Here is a 20,888-nt window from a genome sequence, read left to right on the forward strand (position 1 = left end):
TCATTTCTTAGATTAAGTTATGTGATCGTGAATTAGAATTTCAAAGGTCAATGATGGTGATCATCATACAAAATTAAGACTATAATAAAACGTCAAATTTTGTTTTATACTATTATCTTTCTACTGGGCATTGAAAGTTAAATATAAATCAACTGAAAACAATCAATCATTCTTAATCATGCCCGAACTGTTACATTTTATGAAATTGTAATAGTGAGCAATTTACTTCCAATAATAAATATGGCTTCTTTTAAACGAAAAGTTTATTTAAATAAGTCATAATTTATTGTATTGTATTATGGGATGGGGTTTCTGACTGCAAATCGATTTATATTGTACACACCCACTCATAACTAATTTGGATACCATCTGGGAAATGAATATAGCTATATTATTTAAAAAATATTAAACACTGGTTTTGGTATTTTTTCTTAAGTTTAATACCCCTTTTTATTTATTCTTTTACTTCATAAACAGTTTCCCTCATTATCTATTGTCCAACTATGGATTGATAATCAAATAAATAGCTTGATTTGGCCTTCTTTTTCGAATAAAGTTTCAATCTTTCATCTTTCCCATAGATATTGGAATTCGAGCATCTCTTGTTGAGGATAAAGTATCTCGAATCCCTTCTTTTGTCCTAATTTGTATAGAATATGGAAGTATTTCTGTATTTAATGAATGAAAATAGATCATGTATATGAAAAGCACATCTAAATTAAAATGTGTCCCTCCATTTATCCAATTGTCTGTGTGTATTATGTTTGATATATTACAACATTAAAATAATGACTAATTTCAATATTCACATTTTATGTAACTAATCCTAAGTAAAGAAATTGATAAAGTTAACTTTTATGATTATCTAAATCCCCTTTAACAAATTTTTTGATTTTTTCCCCTCGATATATATTTGATCTCAAATAGTTGAAAATTACGTATTTTTTAAACAGCAATAAACCAAAAACAACGATCAAAATCACTAATATGATTATTTTTATGGTATTGATAAAATTAACTTTTTAAGGGCCTTTGAAAAATTATTACTTTGGTTAAGATCACCATAAATGGAATAATACCCACCATGATTAAAAGAAATAAAAAATATTTTATTTCTCTATAATAGGTAAACCTAGAGTTAAATAGACAAAAAGTTTCACAATGTCAAACTTATAAAATAAAATTGGTATTGATATTAAGAGTTATATAAGGTACCTGTAATCTTTCAGGCCCTGAAACCTTCCCATAGACTTGACCCCAACCATACATGCCGAAATTAACCAAATTATATAATTACATGAGGGACGAATAAATTTTTTTATAGGCGTTTCTGTCGTCATTAAATATTTATTCACATTTATTCAATAAATTAATTAATTGATAGAATTAAACATTGACAAAGGCATTTACATTAATATTTGTTTTACAAATAAATAAAGTTGGAGCCGGATTCTCATTCTAAATTGAAGTGAATGAATATATAGAGTTGTAATATTCATACTCATTGATAAATATCACTAAAGACTAGGTTGTGCCTGTTTCAGGTTCAGCAGTTCTATCGGTCCCGGTTATTTCATTTCAACAGTTTCGGTTACGGTTTAACTATATCGGTCTTGGTTAAAGTTCTTTTTTATACAGGCTCAGTTTGGTAAGAGGCACTTAAAACAAGGTGCGTCGCTCAAAAATTCGCCCAAAAATGGGGACTTACCTCAGACAAGGTACTCTGGTTGTATCAAGGTATGCTCAGACTTATCATGTCCTATCAGTGTCTAGTATGGGGTCATGCAAGCACTACAAAGAAAAGTGTAAGGAAAATATTAAACACCATTCAAAGAAAATCACTCTTGGGAATTACTCATACATTTCGATCGACACCAACCGTAGGAATGGAGGCAGTTTTGGGTATTGCTCCTATGGACATATACATTAAGGAACAGGTAACGAAATCAAGATGAAGAACGAAGCATTTCTGACGTGTTTCCTTGGATGGAATTGGTAATCTTCCGGGCATTAGAAACATATCGATAAAATACTTATAGAAGTCGGAATAGATCAACCAAGTGACTTCATAAAAAGTAATCTCATTTGGATAGATAATAGTCATATTAAGAATCCTGACACGATATACGGATGGGTCTAAAGACGAAGACAGAAACACTGAGGGAGCTGGTCATAGCGAAGATTGGGAACCCCTAGCTTACGAAATATTATAGTTATCATATTATAGGGCCTCAACATATATAGTAGCGGACCTCAATTCATAATCTACACCAACCTTCATTCTTCTATTTACACTATCTGGTGCCTAAAACCACTTTTCCAGACCCATAAGAAGCTCTTAGCTTTTTGGAACTCAGACACATCTGTATCACCATGGTGACATAAAAAATCATTGGAAAACGCTACAATTGCACAAAAAAAGTTAGAAAATTAACTTATTGATTAAAACTAATTTATTCTTTATAATATAAGTTTTATTTTATTTATATATTCTATATAGGAACAAAAGCACAAGAACCAAGACCGATAAGCAATATATAGCGGTGTCACTTCGACTTTATCGGTTCCAATTCTAGCGGTTGAAGCACCAGAACCGTTAGAAGTGCAAGACCGCTAAGGCACAACCATGCTACAGACCATTATTATTTATTACAAACATAGTTGCATATTGAGATGTCATTGTATCATAAAACAACAATACAGATGAAATTCGTTGAAAGAGCCTATAAGTCACTTATTATGGTTCTTATAACTTGGCTTGATACATTAGTAGTATGAATTGACAGTCTTAGATAAACAATTTTGAGAATTTGAGTCCTTTAGATTACTATGTAATGCAGCCTGTTCCGTTCTCCTTGAACAAGAAAGAAGACTTATGATGAGACAAAGAGCATAGTTCTATTATCATTTCGATTAGCTCCAACTTAAAGCTTTAAACCAAGTAGCAAAACACGACCGTTAGCCTGAAAAAATAGTATTATCAGTATTTTCATATTTTTTCGCTAGATGTCACTTTTTTCCTTTTTTTTATATTGTGAAGACGGTAACACGTGTTTTTTGTTTATGAATTATATCATATGGTAGTCTTAAAAAAGTATTTAGTTAATTATATTACTAAAATTGTTTAAAAAAATAAGAAGACAGGAGGTTAATTTAATGAAATCAGAACTTTATATAAGTGGCAGCATCAATCATGATGACCTATGATTACGGGGCTTTGCTCCAAGCAGGCCAACTTAAACCCATGTGTCTTGGTTCCCATGCTAGTCCATAAAATGTTTAGTTATGTTGTGGACAATGTGTGCTTTACTATTTGATCTTAATAAAGAGAACTTTCATGCCCCTTATAAACCATAAATAAGATTGGCATCTTAGGGTCTGTATTAATTAAAATGATGGTCAAATATAACAGACTTGAGCTCCTCCTCCTCCGTGAGTTATATCCATATTTTGAAATTAATACGTCTGGCTTTGGCATTTTTTTTTTGGATGGGATGTACGAGCAAGGACAATGGTCTCTACCAGGAGATAAAGTTACACATCAATATGCCTGAAGGCATAAATTTTGCGTCTTTGTGTTTCTTGAAGTGATCCACTCACTCCCTTAATCTAGTAGTATATCTTCTGAATCTTGCTTTCGATGACAAGTTTTCCCATGAATTTGATAAGTGGCTGTAAACAAAGATTGCCTTGCAGGAGTTGATGATTAACTTATCGGACAAGTTCTTGCACTCCTTCCCAATGGTAGCCTTCAGGGAATCCACGTTCGGGTGATATGTTACGCTAGTCTCCATCTCCAATGTACCTAACACAGCAAAGCCCATCGGGTTCAAATCTGGCGAAGATTAGACCCACATGTCCTTGTCTCAAAAAACAGCCCTGTTGTTGGCGCATAACTTCTGGCATTTGACCGATGTTTGTGATGGTGCACCACCTTGGGTCCACGCATAAGTGTCATCTGGGTAGATGGCATTGAGCCATGGCAGTATGGTGAACCTAAGCACCATATAGTAGGCCTTTTGACCAATTTTCTCCCCAGCTTTAAAAAAAAGGGAGGCATCTTCTTACCGTCGGACGCCACGAACCCTAGGACCATTTTTTGGACCAAATGTTTACTACGTAACAATCCCTTGACCTCCTCTGGTGATCCCTTAAGCCAACGGTCGATCTGACGGTTGTAGACCTGGTGCAAGGTGAAAATCTTCTCGTCTGATAAATTTTATAGTGTGGATCCATTTACCTTGATCCATGCAAGAACTTTCTTGCACATCTATAGTATATTTTCCTTGTGTAAGAGGAAATCCCTAATTCCTCCTTCACAGCCCTCCTGGTTATCCCTTCATCCACGTCAAACTCGTTAGAGAGGCGTGGGGTCTTCCTCGATCTTCTTTTTCAGGTCCCCAAGAAACTTAGAATCCCTTTTCAAGTTGTGCCCCTCACTTCCTTCTTTCCCTGAGAGGTATTTTCCATCCATTTTCATATACGAAGCACTTCATAATAAAACAAAAATAAACTCCGGAATGTCTGGGATCCTCTGTCTTTTTCCTTCTTGCTCAATCATGATGAAAGATTTGAGAAATGTTTATTATTGTTTACTTATGCAGAAAAGACAGGAGATTTGGAAAATTTAAAAAAATCACAAAACCTCTCTATTTATTTTAATTACATGATTAGCATTTATTAATAGCCCACGTTTTGCTTCCGAACCTTGTACTTTAAAATTTTAGTATATTCTGAATTCACTAAATCCCTAATCTGTTATTTCGTCTTGAAGATTCCATCATTATTTGACACATGGAGTTCCAGGGTCCATTTGCCCTCTTTTCGGTCTAAAGTAACAGCATTCTCTTTGCAGACCAGTATTGAGATGAATGAATTTTCATCAATTTCTCCACCTCCAGAGATATTCTAACAAATTATTGCATGAAAGATGAAGCAGCCTTGAATATTGAAGCCTTGCCAGAGAAAAAAAAAACTCAATACATCTTCCTCAAGAACCTCCTAGTGAATTTTAGAATTAAACTACTCCAAAACACGGATACCATCCAGACTAATGTTCCCGTAGGTATCATCCCATAGTGGGAAGGGATCAATTGACTAGCAGAGTTATTCTCCAAAATTACTCTTGATATGGTCTAAAAGCTCATCTGCTTCCTTTAAGGACAATTTGTAGAGCTGTCAATGCCGACCCTTCTGGGAGGACTCCCATATATTTATCTTATCAACTCATTACTAAAATAACAAAACTATACTTTATAGCTATTTATCGATAGTAGAATTAGAATATATTCAGTATTCAACTTTGTACAATTGTGACACAATCAAGCTATATTTGTTAATACACGAATACATTTTAGTTTATAGCTAGAGTTGTATTATAGAAATAATAACTAGATAATGCCCCTGGCCGATCAAAAAGGTAAATTCTAACCCAGACATTTTTCACCTATTTATTTTTTTCGTGCTCGTTTTGCAACTTGGCTTAATGCTTTACTCCAACTGTACTGAGCTTAACAGTGGTCCTCGCACTCTCCAACGACTCTACCTAGGGATGGGCATCGAGCAAGTGCGTGTAAAAAGCGGGAGTGTCACATATGGTAATGTTTATTAAATTTACGGTTTTGGAGGATAGAATGTCACGTTGCTCTACTATAGAAATATATATTTTTTATCTTTCAAATTATACTAGAACACTTAAAATAAAAAGTAGTTCAATATTTTCAAATTCAGGAATACTTGATTTACTTCGTGAAACTCATAAAAAAAGATCTATTAATATTGAGATCTCCTAAATTACTTTCCTTAAAGTCGCTAATATGATTTGTTATACAATGAGTAATCAAAAACTAATTGCTAATAATTAGAAATAAAATCTGTGTTCATCCTATCATGCTTTAAATACACTAAAATAGAGGTAAGCAACCTATGGTACGCGTGCCACTGCTGGTACGTGGAGGCATATTCACTGGCACGTACAAATTAGAATTGCTTTCATAGTATAGATGAAATTTCTTGAGAAATTTCATCTACACTATTACTATTTATTATTACTATTACCGTAGTTTGTATGTGTTTTATACCATTATTGTTGATCATGCCACACTCATTGATTTGAAATGTTGAAGTTGGCACTCCATGTCTCAAAGGTTGCCTACCCCTGTACTAAAAGGACTTAAAATTATCTGAAATAAATTCCACATATACATGTTCAAATAAATAGAGCATACCCAAGTGTTTACCCAAAGAAACAGATGTTAGACATATTATACCTCTCCAAAAACCCTCTATATCATTGTCAATTTAGGATAAGGTCACGACAATATTTAAAGGAAAAAACTCATTCTTAAATTGATCTCATAATATAAGTACATAAGGAGAAAAAATGAGATAGAAACAAAAAGAGAGAAAAGGAGAAAAAGAAAATATATATTATACAATTTTTTATAACATTAAGCCTCATATCTCAAACTATATAAATAAATTATTTCAAGCTTCATGAACACAAGATGACTCGTAGCATACCCGTAGTGAGTGAGGGATTCCAAAAAAACCGACATTAAAGGGAGTCCTCCCAGCAAATCTTTTTTCTTTTTCTCTCTTTGTTTCTATCTCATTTTTTCTCCTCTATCTGTTTGTATCTCTTCTCGCTGGGGCATACGAATACTTATACACTTTTATTATAACATCAATTCAAAAATGAGTTTTTTCCTTGAAATATTGTCGTGCCCTTACCTTAAATTGACAATGATATATCTCTCAAACAGGCACACTATCTTTAAGAGTCTGTAACTGTCTTCCACTTTTTTTCTAATGACAAAAGAGGTACACAAGTAATAAAGAAATCAAAGGTCCAGGATATATAATTATCCATATAGATTATACATCACAAACTCCACCTTATAAATTGAATTGTGATAGAGATAAGTTATATCTGCGTTATATACATCAAGGAAACTGAAGGACACTTATAAATTAAATATTTTTCTTAGAGTAAGGGGAGGAAGTAAAGGACTTCAGAATTCAACGAAGGAGCAATAGAAGGAGGATGAGAATTCTTTCTATTCCTCACTTAGACTTTCAGTCGATTATTCTGTCTTTTATAGAAATCATTAGTTCTTATAACTGTTTACAATTATTCCGTGGAAGATTTGGAGGAACTTATGTATTTTTGAGTCTATAGGCAATGATTCATGAGGTCAAAAGTGACTACCACAGACCTTGAAAGGGAAAGGGCATCTAAATAATGAACAACTCTTCCATTAAAGAAAATGAGATCCATCGAGTGAGGCGCTAAGAGACGAGATCCCTTGAGCAGAACATGAAATGAGGATCAGAAGGTGTGTTGCTAGGATATCCAAATGGAAAGATATGAACTTCGAGGGAAAATGTATAGGTGAAAATACAATTAAATGTAATCCAGGTAGAGGGTGAAATTTTTTAGGGCATTTGATTTGATTAATAAAATTAATTATATCTAATATTGCACTAACGTAAGTGGCAAATTATAGTCTTTTTTAGAGGGAGATGTTGTACAAGAATTATTATTAAATGATGAAGAATAACTGTTTTCTAAATTGTGAGTAAGCACTTCATTGAAATCGATTCATGTAATTAATGTATCATCATTATAACACTATAGATTGAATACAACTATTTTTATAATAATGGAGTTTAAAAGAGACGTGATGAACTGCGCAAGAGATAAAATAGCGCGAATACAAATTTTAGACAAATCAGAAGTAGAAATAAGAAAAAATATTATTTATTGATATACATGAAGCCCATATATGGCCCTGTGATAACGCCTCTTTCTCTTTTAGTATCTTTACCCATGAGGAAAGATAAATTGTCTGACTATTTTTCAATTTTTTCTTTTGATCCTTCCTATCTCAGGCACCAAAATGTCATAATACATAGACTTTATGACTCTATGAAGAAATAGAATACATATCTAAGTATTAAACAAGCTGAAAAAAACCATATGTGTAATCAAAACAATTAAAACAAGGAATTTAGTTTCCTAATGTATCTAATAGACCTAGAGAACAAGAACAACCATTTTCGAGATACCTTATGGGATGTTTCTATGTTCCGAAGTTTGTATATTAGAGATATCTTCAATAGATGAAGAACAAATAGGGGAATTCATGCCGAAAATACATTATATCAATATAACAATGGCGTCGAAAGATAGAAAATATAAGCATAATGATAGTTTTATAACAGCCTGTTAAAATCATTATCCCACCAAAATCAATTTTAACTCATCCTTATAATCTATGCTGTGCTGTCTTCAAGAGGCTATTGCGGCTTTTCTGAAGTATTAAACCATAGAGAAATAAATATATAGAGGCAACAAGTCGGGAAATATCTTAAAACAAATTTCAGCTATTCACAAATAATGGTCTAGAAGAAGGTCAGCTGTTTATTCTTATACTATTTATTTATTATTTTAGTTTTTACTGTTTACTTTTTAAAATATCTTTATCATTGTATTTTTCTCAATGCGTTATCTCTGATATGATGGATCCATAATCAAAAGTGAATTGAGTCGTGTTCATCATTGTCGTCTCTACGAGTAACAGCGGTGGATAATACTTTCGTCCCATGATTGATTGGCTTCTGTCTATAAATACAAGAATACTTAATAAAGGATCAGTCATTTATTTTAATGATGGATGACGACGTAGTCATTCCATTGATGCTATGAGTAGGTATGTTAACAAAGTAGAGGGCGCCACCGTCATTTTTCACAAGGGAATTATCTAGCTCTACCATATGGTTAATTTTTAAACCAGTTCTTCAACAAATGTTTGATTATTGAAGGATTAAACATTATTTGATTTGAATACTGTATTTGGCAAAGTTTCGCAAAAGTGTATTATATTTATAGAGTTTAATGTTTACATAAAGATCCCAGCCACATCACTGCCCAAAAAAAATATTCAACTGCTTGAGATATAACTGTATTATTTCGTCATTTAAAGTAGTGCCTTCAAATGCTTGTCACAGATAGCTTTTATGTTTTGACTCCCGAATCTCTCCAGTTAACATGTAGATTTTTTTATACATCTTACGTAAGTAGTAGGGTTTTATCTATAATCTGTACAAATTTCAGCATATATTATACTGTTTATTGACCCTCAGGGCGTCCACAAACTATGGTCATAATTATTTAAGTTGAATGAATTTGATTGTTTTCCTTTTATTACAAAAGCTTTGATATAATTGAACGATGTCTCCTTCTAAGAAGGGGCAAATACCTGAAAGTGCTATTCGAAAGACTGGAATCGCTAAAAGATTTATTTTGTCCAAATTTTAACTCATTTCCAGAGTAAAGCGAAGATCTCAGAAATGGACACATTCTTTATGTCTATGTAACATCCAGAAACTATAATGTAATTAAATCTTCACGCAAGTTGAAGGAAATATACGAATCAAGATATGGAATGTCAAAATATTTTTTTTTTACTTTTCTGTTAAACGGATTGTCTTGAGGATATATATAAAAATTCAAGAAACTTTCGAATAAAAATATGATGGCAAGATTATCAGATGAATGTAATAAACCGTTCCTTTGGTCGCCTAACTCCTTTGATTCCATAAATCCTTCTCCGTATACCTCAAACTTAAATGCCCCTCAGAATTATCCTTCTCAAAGTACCACCAAAACAGCTCCAAATACCTCCGAGTTAAATGAACTCCAAGCTTCTCTTTCCCCAAGTGTCCTTAAAACATTCAACGAAATATTTGTGTCACTTTCTTCACTCCAAAAGAAAAACACAGACTTAGAAATTTTATTATCCAAATATAAGGCAAAGTCCGAAAGACTGGAACATTCCATTTATGAAGATTTTTATAACCCTACTTGTTTAACCCAACTTTATGTTCTAGTTGTGCTGGCCAAACTTCTAACGTGGAAATGGATGAAGAAACTTCACAACTTATAAGATAATCAAATAACTATCTTGATGCGATTCAAACAGTTCAAGAAGTTTTCGAACGATTAAAAAAGAGTTTATTAGTACCTAAATCGATTTCTAAATCAAATAATGATTTCTTTGGAGAACCATTAGCTATGGAGAGCACCTTTCGTAAATTTCAAAGAATTAAAATGAATTCTTCCTTTAATGATATGATAAAAGCTTGCATTTCTTCAACAATAGTTGCTTTAGAGAGGCAATATAAAAAGTATTTTGAATTAGACATTGATAATTTATCTGCAAGATTGTAGGAAAAAACTACGTCTGTAAGGTGCCACAACATGGACGCTGAAGAACTTGTTGGTATGTTTTCAGGATTAAAATATAAATATTTAAGTGCTACGATGGACTATATATCCTTTCAATTAATTGATTCAAAGAAATTATACATTATTTAGAAAAAATGGATACTCTACTTAGAGTAGCATCATAACAAAAAGTGTCAAATTTACAAGAATATATTTATGAATATTTAATATAGTTATGCAATAGCTTAGTATTTACTTCTTTGTAAATAGAGATTATTACTGAATTAATAATTATTGAACTATATAAACACTAGAACGGTAAAAGATTCGAACTTAATGCTACTGTGTTGTGATCATATGTATATTAATCAATAATGAATATAACTAATTATTAAGAAAAATATTTTCTGGAAAATAACACTAATTAATTTAATTAAATTCATATGTGTAGTATATGAACAATAACAATCAGACAATTTAACAACCACTCTTTTTTAATAGAATTTAAATATGCAATTCAATATATCAATATAGTATTTATTAAATATTATGTTTCGCCCAAATGTCCCAAATAACCCGTCGGCAAATTGGCATTCGACAAAATGTACATTCGGCAAATACTCTTCGGCAAATTGTCCTAGAACTGTAAATAATATATTAATTTAAATTTGTAAATTTTTTATTTTTTCAGTAAGTTTATTTATTATTAAAAATAATAAGTATACGTCAGGTTTATTACGATTTGTGATGTCATTTTCAAATTTGCAGTTCCAGCTAGTGTTGAAACAGATGAAACATGACAAGTTGCTCATAAACAAAGGGAGATGATTACGAGACAAGATTTTAATTTTTTGCAACGAAAAATCCAATTGTTCAAGATATATCCAACTAATTAAGGTTATTTTTGCATCATTACATTATACGGATAAAATTGCATAATTGATATTATATAAAAATGCAACAAATTATGCTGTTTTGATTTTTTGTTAACATACCTACTATCAAGGTTATACCATAACGTGTTTACGACTGATGTGTGACTTCCACCACACTTTTAGTAGTGACGTCATAGTGTATTAGTAGTTACGTGTTTTGTTTACATTTTTCATTGTATAAAAAATAAACAATCTACATTCTTTAGTCTACATTTTGACAAGGTCTCCATTTTATTAAACGACATTCAACCCCATTGAGGATCTTCCACGTCGTAGTAAAGCATATGAAGCTAATTCTCAGTTTCTAAGGAGGATTATTTTGAGATAGTGGACTACAGCGAGGAACGAAGAAGATTGTCGGATTTCACTCAAATCCGTTAGAAAAATTAAATTGAAGGTATATTAGTTATTCTGTGTTAACTCTTCACCCTTGTCATCATCAATTCTATCATTCATTCCAAGAACAATATATTCAATCCATATATATGTATTGTAATTACTTACATGTTATTTCTGTTGACTGTCATTTGTTAGGATGGCTATAAGTTATCATAAGCATTCTTCATCAAATAGAAGATACTAGATAAAGATTCTTGGGAGAATGTGTGGAGTTCAATCGAACAAAAGATCGTGTTACTTCGTCCCCCTCGGCATTAAAGAATTGGAGATTGTGATAAAATGAAACATAATTACATCTACTAGGAATCATGAATTTAAAAAAAAAAAAATATTAATATGCATTGTTATGTAATGATTTAATTAAACTTAATTATCTTAAAACTAATACTTTATTAAAATAGAACTTATTAATCCACAGTCAAACAGTTCCCTTATTGACTCTTTGTGAATTTGACACAAGAAGAAAACTTCGCTACCAATAGCATTGCAGTTGTGTTAAAGAAGAACTATTTTACTTCGAAAAAAATGTTGGCTATCCAATTTCCGAAGAATTGCTTGACAAGGTTTTTAGACTTAGCCAGAATACAGGCACTCACATTTCGAAAGTTTATTGTTTAAAATTAAATAATAAGCTTCAAAAAAAAATATATATATACTTTCGGTCTCTATTTTTTAAGTAATGAGAAGAGCAGTTTTTCGCTCGTTACTTGCTATTTTTCTATATACTAATGAATGTAAGAGTGCGAATAAATTTTTTGATAACTTCATACTCTTCCTTAGGATACTTTCCCACAATTATGCTGATGAGTCGATCCATCACATATGGTTCGGTATCAAAAAAATTCCATTGAAACTTTATGAAATGCTTCTCTATTTTTTTTTAAATTCCAAAAAAGATTCCTATGGTTGAAGCAGTCTCCCTCTTGGCAATGTTTTAAGCCATGGACTTGGACGAACTTGGATGCTGGAAGTATTACACACCAGATTGGGAAATTTTTGATGTAACAATTTGGCCACATATCCAGCAACATAAATAAATCCTTCACAGATTCTAGGAAGATGTAAATCATTAGATGGTTGTTTTATTGTATTTTCATGATTACTTCTATCTTCCTCAATCTCACCTTTAATGATTTGAGGATAAATTATCATCAAAGTCTTGATAAAATTCTATGTTATCTTTTGAATCTGCTTCGCTCAAAATAGGAACTAAAAGGAGATGCAGGATTAGTATACAGGGTGTCCACGATAAATTGGAACTACTTTAAACTTAATCCAGATCCATAATGTGGATATTCGGGGTTAAATCATACTATTATAAAAGGTTGCATGAACAATACACTATAGCTTTCACCAGAATTGTTTTGACAACAAACAATAGTCATCATGGAACAAGCAAGGAGAGACGCCATCCTCAAATTGGCTCGCACGGGACACAAGCCCTCTGCTATCTACAAGCTTCTTAACTACCCCAAGACCACGGTATACCGGGTCTTCAATGCCTGGGAGGTTGAGGAGAAGGTCTGCCGCAATGCCCACAACATGAGAAGTGACAGAATCCGCACTCCCCACTTCCTTGAAGGCCTCCGGAAGTCCATCAAGGCTTCGCCGGGGACTTCCTCGTCCAGGTTGGCCAAGAACCGTGGAATGAGCAAGCAGCTGGTCTCCAAGGCTGTGAATGAGGACCTCAGGTACAAGTCATACCAAATGGGCAAACAACACATCCTCACGGCATCCATGAAGGCCACCAGGATCACCATTGGTAAGCGTCTCGTTAATGACCTGAAGAGTCATGGAGGAAGAATCATCTTCTTCTCCGACGAGAATAACTGGACTGTTGACAGAAGCTACGACGTCCAGAATGACATGTGGCGTGCCAAGGAGAGAGAAGAGATCCCTGCGGTCTTCATCACAAAGTTCCCGGCCTCCGTGATGATCCTGGCTGTCATCTGCAGCACCGGTGAGGTGATGCCTCCTTTCTTCTTCAATCCCAAGGAAAGGATAACGTGATAAGGTACTGCGAAGTCATGGAGGAGTTCCTCATCCCCTGGATGAAGGATACGGCCGCTGGGAAGGAGTTCATACTCCAACAAGACTCAGCACCCGCACACATCACCATAAGGACGACTAACCTCTTCAACTCCCACGACATCACTTTGTGGGATCGCAACACCTGGCCCTCTAACTCACCCGACCTCAATCTGTGTGATTATTGCTGGTAGGGGAAGTTGGAGAGGGAGGTGTGCAAGGTCAGCCTCAAGAGCATCACTGGGATCTATTACGAGGGAGTGGAATGCTGTTGATTCCGTGGAAGTAATCAGGGCATGCAAATCCTTTAGGGGCAGGATGGAGAAGATGGTGGCTGCTGATGGAGGACATGTTGAATAAATTTATTGTTTAATATCATGTCTAACTATTTTATATTAACAAATACACTCCAAATTCCATTTTTATCAAGCAGGTTGAATTTTAAGATAGTTCCAATTAGTCGTGGACACCCTGTATATACCTGTAATTTGTTGAAACATAGAAACAAAACATTAGCCTTTCTCAAATCTGACGGGGGCATTCTCAACAACTATTTTTTTCTGAGCCACTTATTACGAGTATCCGAAATCGATCTATAGCATTAGGCTAGGGAGTGGCTTCGTCCAATATATCTTATTCTTGGAAAAAAAGTTTTCAAGACAATCTTAATTTAAACGAGATGTCAATATATATGGAAGGCCAATTTCATTATTTATGTATGGATACAATGATATCAAAGATTTTGAAGAAATAATTATGCCCTTTTGACAGGGCTTCCAAGCAGATGACTCAGGCAACACCACTTCACCATTTTTATTTATCTTAATTTGTTTCATTGTTCCAATCACATTTACTATGCTTTGGAGAATATCCTTTTTTTACATCCAAATTTACTCCATAGGCACATCTTAAGTCCTTTTTTAATATTGGTCGGAGCTTCATCTAATCAAAATACAAGCAAGGTAAGTTTCCCCTTCGGAGTTTCGTTGGATTTCATTTGTTGAGCAATAATTTTAATAATATTTGATTGTATTCCAGGAACTGTTTAAAAATTTCGGATCCACCATTTGAGGGTTGTTACACTAGGAACTGGAGGTAGACCATTGGATTGAATGTAACGGTAGGCTTTTGAGGAGACTTCAGTATCAGTCCGTTAGTAAAATCCTCTTCTATCCATTTTCTAAACCTTTCACACTGATAATGAGTTTACATTGAGATTTAGTAAATCTCTTTTCCAGTTCTCCTTTCATCGCTTCCTTAAAATTAGATTTGGGATTTTAATTATCTATTTTCCAATTGAAGGATTTCCCCTTTTTCGTGTAAATCTCCATTCTGTTTCCTAAGTGACCCGAGCTCTTGAATGAGTGGATCTTTTCTTGTATTAGGAGCCCTAATAGTTTGTATAATCCGGGATACATATGCTTGATTAGATGCGTTAAACTTTCCTAACACAAGTGTTTTAGTTGATTTAACGTTGGTTTGGGATGATTTGACTAATGTCTTCAAATATATTTCATTAGAACCTTCTTCAAAATGGTCCACTATCTTAGTTCATTTTATTTCCCTTGGAGTTTGCACAAATCCTTCTCCAGGTATGAGACATCTAGAAAGGATAAAATCTTTCAATTTTCTTTTTAAAAGTAGTATCAGCAATTCACCTTTTAAATCCTTTTTATAAGCATTTTCCTCAAAATAACTTTCGCAAATTTTCGGGTATTTTCTTTAGTGGTCCTTTCGATGACAAGCTCTTTCCCAATTTTTCCTCCTTGAGGCATACTTTGGAAAATGATGATAAATTATGTAGTTAAGAGAATTACAAATGGCAATTGCACAACTGACAGTTTTATTGTTCCAATACATTGTACCTTTTTTGGAATGGCAAATAGGTATTATTATAGTAATAATAATAATCAGTTAGTAATAATATATATACTGTAAAATGTCAAGGACTCCTGTAAGCAGGAGATGACATGAATTCAAATATGCGTGCAATATAGGTCTATTGAAAAATAGTGTTGCAACGTGTTTGGTAGAATAATAAGTTATTATCTATTAGTTACTTTGTGGACGCCATCTTTATTGTGTTTTGTAATTCCGATCAAGCTCACTGAGTGTTGTCTAGAACGGGCTATGACAACAAGTCACAAGAGTCTAGTGTTGATCCATCTGTGGCCAAACAAAGAGAGAAACTCCAGACTTGATACTGCTTGACTGAGAGCCGTTCAAAGAGAAACAGATCTGAAGAAGACAGATTAGACATCATCCAAAAGTACAAAGCTGTTTTTCCAGCATTTTAACAACTCTGATTTCATCTGTGAGTCTTAAAGAAGTCAGACCCTTGCCAAGGCTCTAAACAAGAGGTAAGACAGCTGTTGACTTTTGATGTGTATGCTTATAACTATAGTTGATAATATTGTAGAGAAAAACGCGTGCAAGGAGAAGGGGAAAACAAAGACATATGGTATCATTGTTTAAAATACTGATGTGATTATCATCTGCCTGCTTTATTATGATTTTTGAGGGTATAACGAATGTATTTATTAGCAAAATGTTTAATGAAGATATACTAAGTATAATTGACTTCGACGTTTTTTATCTGTTACAGTAGATTTGAAAACGTCACACTCCATGAAATTGTAATTCATTATGAACCTTATTCTCAGAATAATAGCTAATGAAACGACAAAGTAGAGTATGTGAAATATATTTGAAGCTCAAAGTTTAAAAAAGAAGGCTTTAATTAAATATAATCTACATACTAAAAAATAAACCATTAAACATTTAAGTTAAATATACAAAATTAAACAATTAAAATCATATAACTATACATTTATATCGACAAATCCGACAAACCATCTGTTTCTCATCCGGTAAGTATTTTCCAAATTCCTGGGCCTCCATTTTCATAAATCCAGACAGAAGGCGACGTCATTTTGGGGATTTTATTCAGTTCCCTATCGACTATCACCATCTCATATTATATTAATATTGAATAATAAAGGCGGGAATGATAACGTTCATGATTGATAGAAGAAGATGTATATTATTTAATCAATGATGCCATAAGTAATTCTTCTTTTCTCCTCGCACGCTTTTCTATTCTTACCAAAATTATCACCCTTAACAATACATCAAATTGAAAATTCTAGCAAGCCCAATTACATGATGGTCAAACCTTGTATTTCTATTAACCTTGCCTACTATGAGTTATAACCACCTTAGTTCAAGGAAGTATTTGTGAATTCGTCTCCATCACTCCATGCCTCTCTCAATCAATTTTTTTATGAGCATGATTACTTATCGGATGCCTTTGAGGCATCATGACTTAGACTTATCTTAGACTCGGTTGTGTTTGTACAGGGATCACCAACTATGTTAAAAAGTGCTAATTTACATAAACTACACTTTATCATTTTTTAAAGAACGAATACAGTAGTTATTCAACTAATAATAAAAAGGGTTTTGAAATTTTTACTCGTCTGAAAAGAATTTCAGTAACGAAATAGCATTTGCACGTCCAAAATAAAACCGAATGAATCAATAAGATAAAAAAATGGAGAATTCACTTATAGAGAATTTAAATGTAGAAGAATAGTTGATTTTACAATTATTTGTATTTGTTAAACTAATACTCAAACAATCAAATTATATGTTGATTAATTTTAACTATCGTTTTCAATAAAACAACTTATTATTAGCTCGTATGGTATACGTTTGGTATTTTTTTTATTATTGTACAGGTCCAAGATAGTAATATTCCAATAAGCTAACAAGCAAATTACCTGTTTATAAGATGACTCATGAGTCAATACGTTTAGGAATTGCGAAGAAATTCGAATATTCCAATAGAAATCTACATAAGTTAAGTTACTTATATTTTTTAAAACTCATTATCACTTAACATTTCCCAATAACGATTTATATGCAATATCAGAAGAGAATATGCTTTGCATACACAAACCACCAGAAAAGAGAGACACATTATCTCATAATCTTCCAGTTGTTTGCCAATCACAAAAGAGACTCACAAGTAATTAAGAAATAGAGGCTATATAATTATCCATATAGGTCATACCTTTCAGCATGATTATATTCATCAAGGACACTTATAAATGAAATAGATTTCTTTAAGTATGTAGATAACGAACAGTAGACTTAAAGTGAAAAGGACTCAAAAACTTTAATTAATTAGTGGTAGATAGAGGATGAGAACTATACATGTTCCTCACTGGATCATTGAGTCGATTATTCTGTCGTTTTATGCAACTCCATAAGATGGAAGGGGTGAATGATGATTAATATTATAATAGATAGTATTGTGTGTACCATTTTCATTTTTCCACTGAATATTATTAATTAACTCTGTGTTTTTGAAGGGCTGATTCTAAGATATTCATCATTAGAAGTATTCTTCAATATTTTAATTTAAGTATGGAATGTACACATTACAGTATTTTGTATATATAAACCAAAAATATATTAAAAAACTATATAATAACACTGCAATTATTTATTGCATATTACGCAGGGAATTTTATGATATTTTTAAGTCACAACTCCAGTATGCTTTTTATTTAATATATGCAATTATTTTAATAAGTATTATTACACAAAATTTTATTCAGTATTTCAAAAATGAGGCATTGTTTTTATATCTAAAATAATAGCAATTCAATTCAACCTTAACCAAATGATGGGGGGAACATCTAAAATAAATACTTTCTAGGATTTACTTCTTCAAATTTAATTCACTATTAAAAAATTTCAATAATTATTTAATAATAAATTATAAGTGTATTAGAAAAAAATCGCCAAATAAGAACAAAGGTTAATAAGTTCCATTAACATCAACAAGATAGGTAAATGTGAAACCATGAAACTAACTACATATTAGTGTGAATGTTATATCTAAACTTGACTTCAGTATTTTTTTAAGTAATGGACTAGCAGAATAATGTTAGAGGTAATACCTGTATCCCTCCCAGATTGAAACACTTGCTCTACACAAGTTATAGTATTCAAAAACATTGTATTGGTAGAAGACATATTATTTGGTGTACGTGACTTCACAGATTTTCAGACGCTGTTAAATAAAAATAAAGCTATTTGATTTATAACCATTAAAAATGCACACCTTCCACAATAAGATAAACTGATTCACTCCAGATATTGGTAGAATTAATTGTCTAGAAATCGCCTCATGTATTGGGTTATACGTATTTAAAACAAAAAAGGGATTAGTATTAACATACAAACTTGTTATGTTTTACAAAAACATACATTTCAACTGTGTTGTAACAGATGCAATTTTCCCTGAAAATTTAGTAAAATTGCATTTTTTTGGTTTTGTTTGGTAGTCCAATAACGAGCTTTCAGAAGAATACACTTAAAACAAAATTTGTCATTATGAGAAAATTAATCCCTTTCTAAGAGGAGTAAAAAATAGGACTCTTGAAGACCTATAAAAATGGGTTCTTTGACTCTATACTAATTTTAGAAGTAGTTAATGGCACCACAACGGTGATAATAACCATAAAAGTAACTAAATTATAGGAGAACCTCCGTAGAAAGAGAATATCCATATATTATATGGGTAAAGTTTGGTGGCAACGTCATTATATACTACTTTCTTACACGAGGCTAAATAGAGAAAACAGCCTGGGCTGCATGCTAGAATATATCTAATTATATTAACTAGTTACACTGAAATGTATAGCAATCTTTAATTAATTATTTACTTTCTGCCTTGATCAGAAACCGTCACTTAGGCAGTCTGTAATATAAAGTTATTAATGGCGTTTTTTTAATAGCCATTTGATGGAAGTTAAGATTTATTTAAAGTTCATTAATCTTATGCAGTGAAGATATTAACCTAGCACAACCAAGATGAAAACTTATGAAGTAATTAATTGTCTGTGAAAACTATCTACGCTCATATCTAACATCGACAACTAAGGATTACAAATCTGAACGATGTAATAAAACAAGTAACATTAACTTGTTACTCATGAAATGAGAAAGTATACCTGGAATGCAAGTACGGATAGATTTGCGTAAGTAAACATTTCCCCAAGCAACATGCTTACTGTCTAAAAACACTACTTACTTAAGTTACAATAAAAAAGTTGAATGATCATGCTAGTGATTCCAGAGCTGGCACACAACCCAAATTAACCACTTTTCCATCTCTCATTAATTAAATTTGTTGATCACACCTCAAAATAACACAGAAATGATAATCTGAATAGATATTTGTCGACACACTAACTCTCCTTAAAAAACCGTTTAATTTCAAATAAAAAATACCCTCATAATTCCCAATCCTTTGAAGGCCTTATAGAACTGTTATTAAAGGTATTAAGCAATACTGAAGCTACAATATTGATAGTAACGCAAGTACAAAAAATAGGGAAGATGTATTCTAAATTGATAAAGTTTTACAACGCTTCATGTGCAATGAGGCCCAATTAAACCTGACCACAATTTTGAACTACGATCCGAGCAGAACATTTCCCAGATTGTGATCCGTAGGACTCCACCTAAATGAGGCAAAAGAACAAGTTAAAAGGAGACGAGTGTAAAGGGTGGGGAAGGAACACTCACAGCTTTCACCACTTCCATCCCTTGGACTACTTGTCCAAACACGACGTGCTTATTGTTGAGCCACGTTGTTTTCGCCGTACAAATGAAGAATTGAGATCCATTGGTGTTGGGGCCCGCGTTGGCCATGGAGAGGATACCTTAACAATAAACAGTATTTCTAACACATGTGGCCAGACATGGAATCAACTTACCGGGTCCGGTGTGTCGCAGAGTAAAATTCTCATCCTCGAACTTGGAACCATAGATGGATTTCCCTCCAGTCCCGTTGTGCGCCGTGAAATCTCCTCCTTGGCACATGAAGTTGGGGATCACTCGATGAAAGGTAGAATTCTTGAAACCAAATCCCTTTTCACCAGTGCACAGGGCACGGAAGTTCTCCGCTGTCTTGGGCACCACATCCGAACGAAGCTAAAACACAACAATCACCATCCACTCCCTCCACGCTCACACTACTTACCTCCATTATTATACGCCCCAACGGTTTCCCATCAGCACCCATATCAAAAAACACTCTCGGCAAACTCATCTTTAATCCACTCCAATCTCTTTCCTCTTCCAATCACAATTTCCATGCAACTGCTTCTCACATCAGAGTCTTTTCTAAACCCTCTCTGTCCCTCTTTTCTTCTCTCTTTTCCTTCCTCTTTTCTTCTCTCTTTCCTCTTCCTTTCTTCTTGTGTTTAAGAACATTC

General features: G+C 33.1%; 1 protein-coding gene and 2 long non-coding RNA genes across 6 annotated transcripts; 1 reads left to right on the forward strand and 2 right to left on the reverse strand.

Annotated features, from left to right (window-relative positions):
- Nucleotides 1–10,578: 10,578 nt before the first annotated feature.
- LOC121126947 (uncharacterized) lies at nucleotides 10,579–16,017 on the reverse strand. Of its 4 annotated transcripts, none has more exons than XR_011782544.1 (8): nucleotides 15,654–16,017; nucleotides 15,252–15,458; nucleotides 14,075–15,196; nucleotides 12,690–12,774; nucleotides 11,671–12,616; nucleotides 11,227–11,611; nucleotides 10,971–11,119; nucleotides 10,579–10,874 (listed from the first exon to the last, which is right to left on the reverse strand). It is a non-coding gene; the product is annotated as an uncharacterized lncRNA (long non-coding RNA). The 4 variants fall into 4 exon arrangements; XR_011782542.1 differs by having other exon boundaries at nucleotides 10,957–11,119; nucleotides 12,829–15,196; XR_011782543.1 differs by having other exon boundaries at nucleotides 15,527–16,017.
- LOC139906732 (uncharacterized) lies at nucleotides 15,814–17,290 on the forward strand. The gene is made up of 2 exons (XR_011782552.1): nucleotides 15,814–15,953; nucleotides 16,013–17,290. It is a non-coding gene; the product is annotated as an uncharacterized lncRNA (long non-coding RNA).
- Nucleotides 17,291–19,990: 2,700 nt separating this feature from the next.
- LOC121126946 (peptidyl-prolyl cis-trans isomerase) lies at nucleotides 19,991–20,870 on the reverse strand. The gene is made up of 4 exons (XM_040722311.2): nucleotides 20,654–20,870; nucleotides 20,388–20,604; nucleotides 20,197–20,333; nucleotides 19,991–20,132 (listed from the first exon to the last, which is right to left on the reverse strand). The coding sequence occupies exons 1-4, from the start codon at nucleotides 20,720–20,722 to the stop codon at nucleotides 20,061–20,063; spliced, it is 495 nt and encodes a 164-aa protein (XP_040578245.1). The 5' UTR covers nucleotides 20,723–20,870; the 3' UTR covers nucleotides 19,991–20,060.
- Between the last annotated feature and the right edge of the window lie 18 nt (nucleotides 20,871–20,888).

The sequence above is a fragment of the Lepeophtheirus salmonis genome, chromosome 12 (assembly GCF_016086655.4).
Source record: "Lepeophtheirus salmonis chromosome 12, UVic_Lsal_1.4, whole genome shotgun sequence".
Lineage (NCBI taxonomy): Eukaryota > Metazoa > Arthropoda > Copepoda > Siphonostomatoida > Caligidae > Lepeophtheirus > Lepeophtheirus salmonis.

What these genes read in the sequence shown, in the direction of transcription:
- LOC121126946 (XM_040722311.2), bottom strand. Translation starts at nt 20,722, where the DNA reads ATGAGTTTGCCGAGAGTGTTTTTTGATATGGGTGCTGATGGGAAACCG. An exon ending in TGGGGCGTATAATAATGGAG is followed by an intron (nt 20,605 to 20,653) that starts GTAAGTAGTGTG and finishes GTTGTGTTTTAG; the next exon opens with CTTCGTTCGGATGTGGTGCC. An exon ending in GGATGGAAGTGGTGAAAGCT is followed by an intron (nt 20,133 to 20,196) that starts GTGAGTGTTCCT and finishes TGCCTCATTTAG; the next exon opens with GTGGAGTCCTACGGATCACA.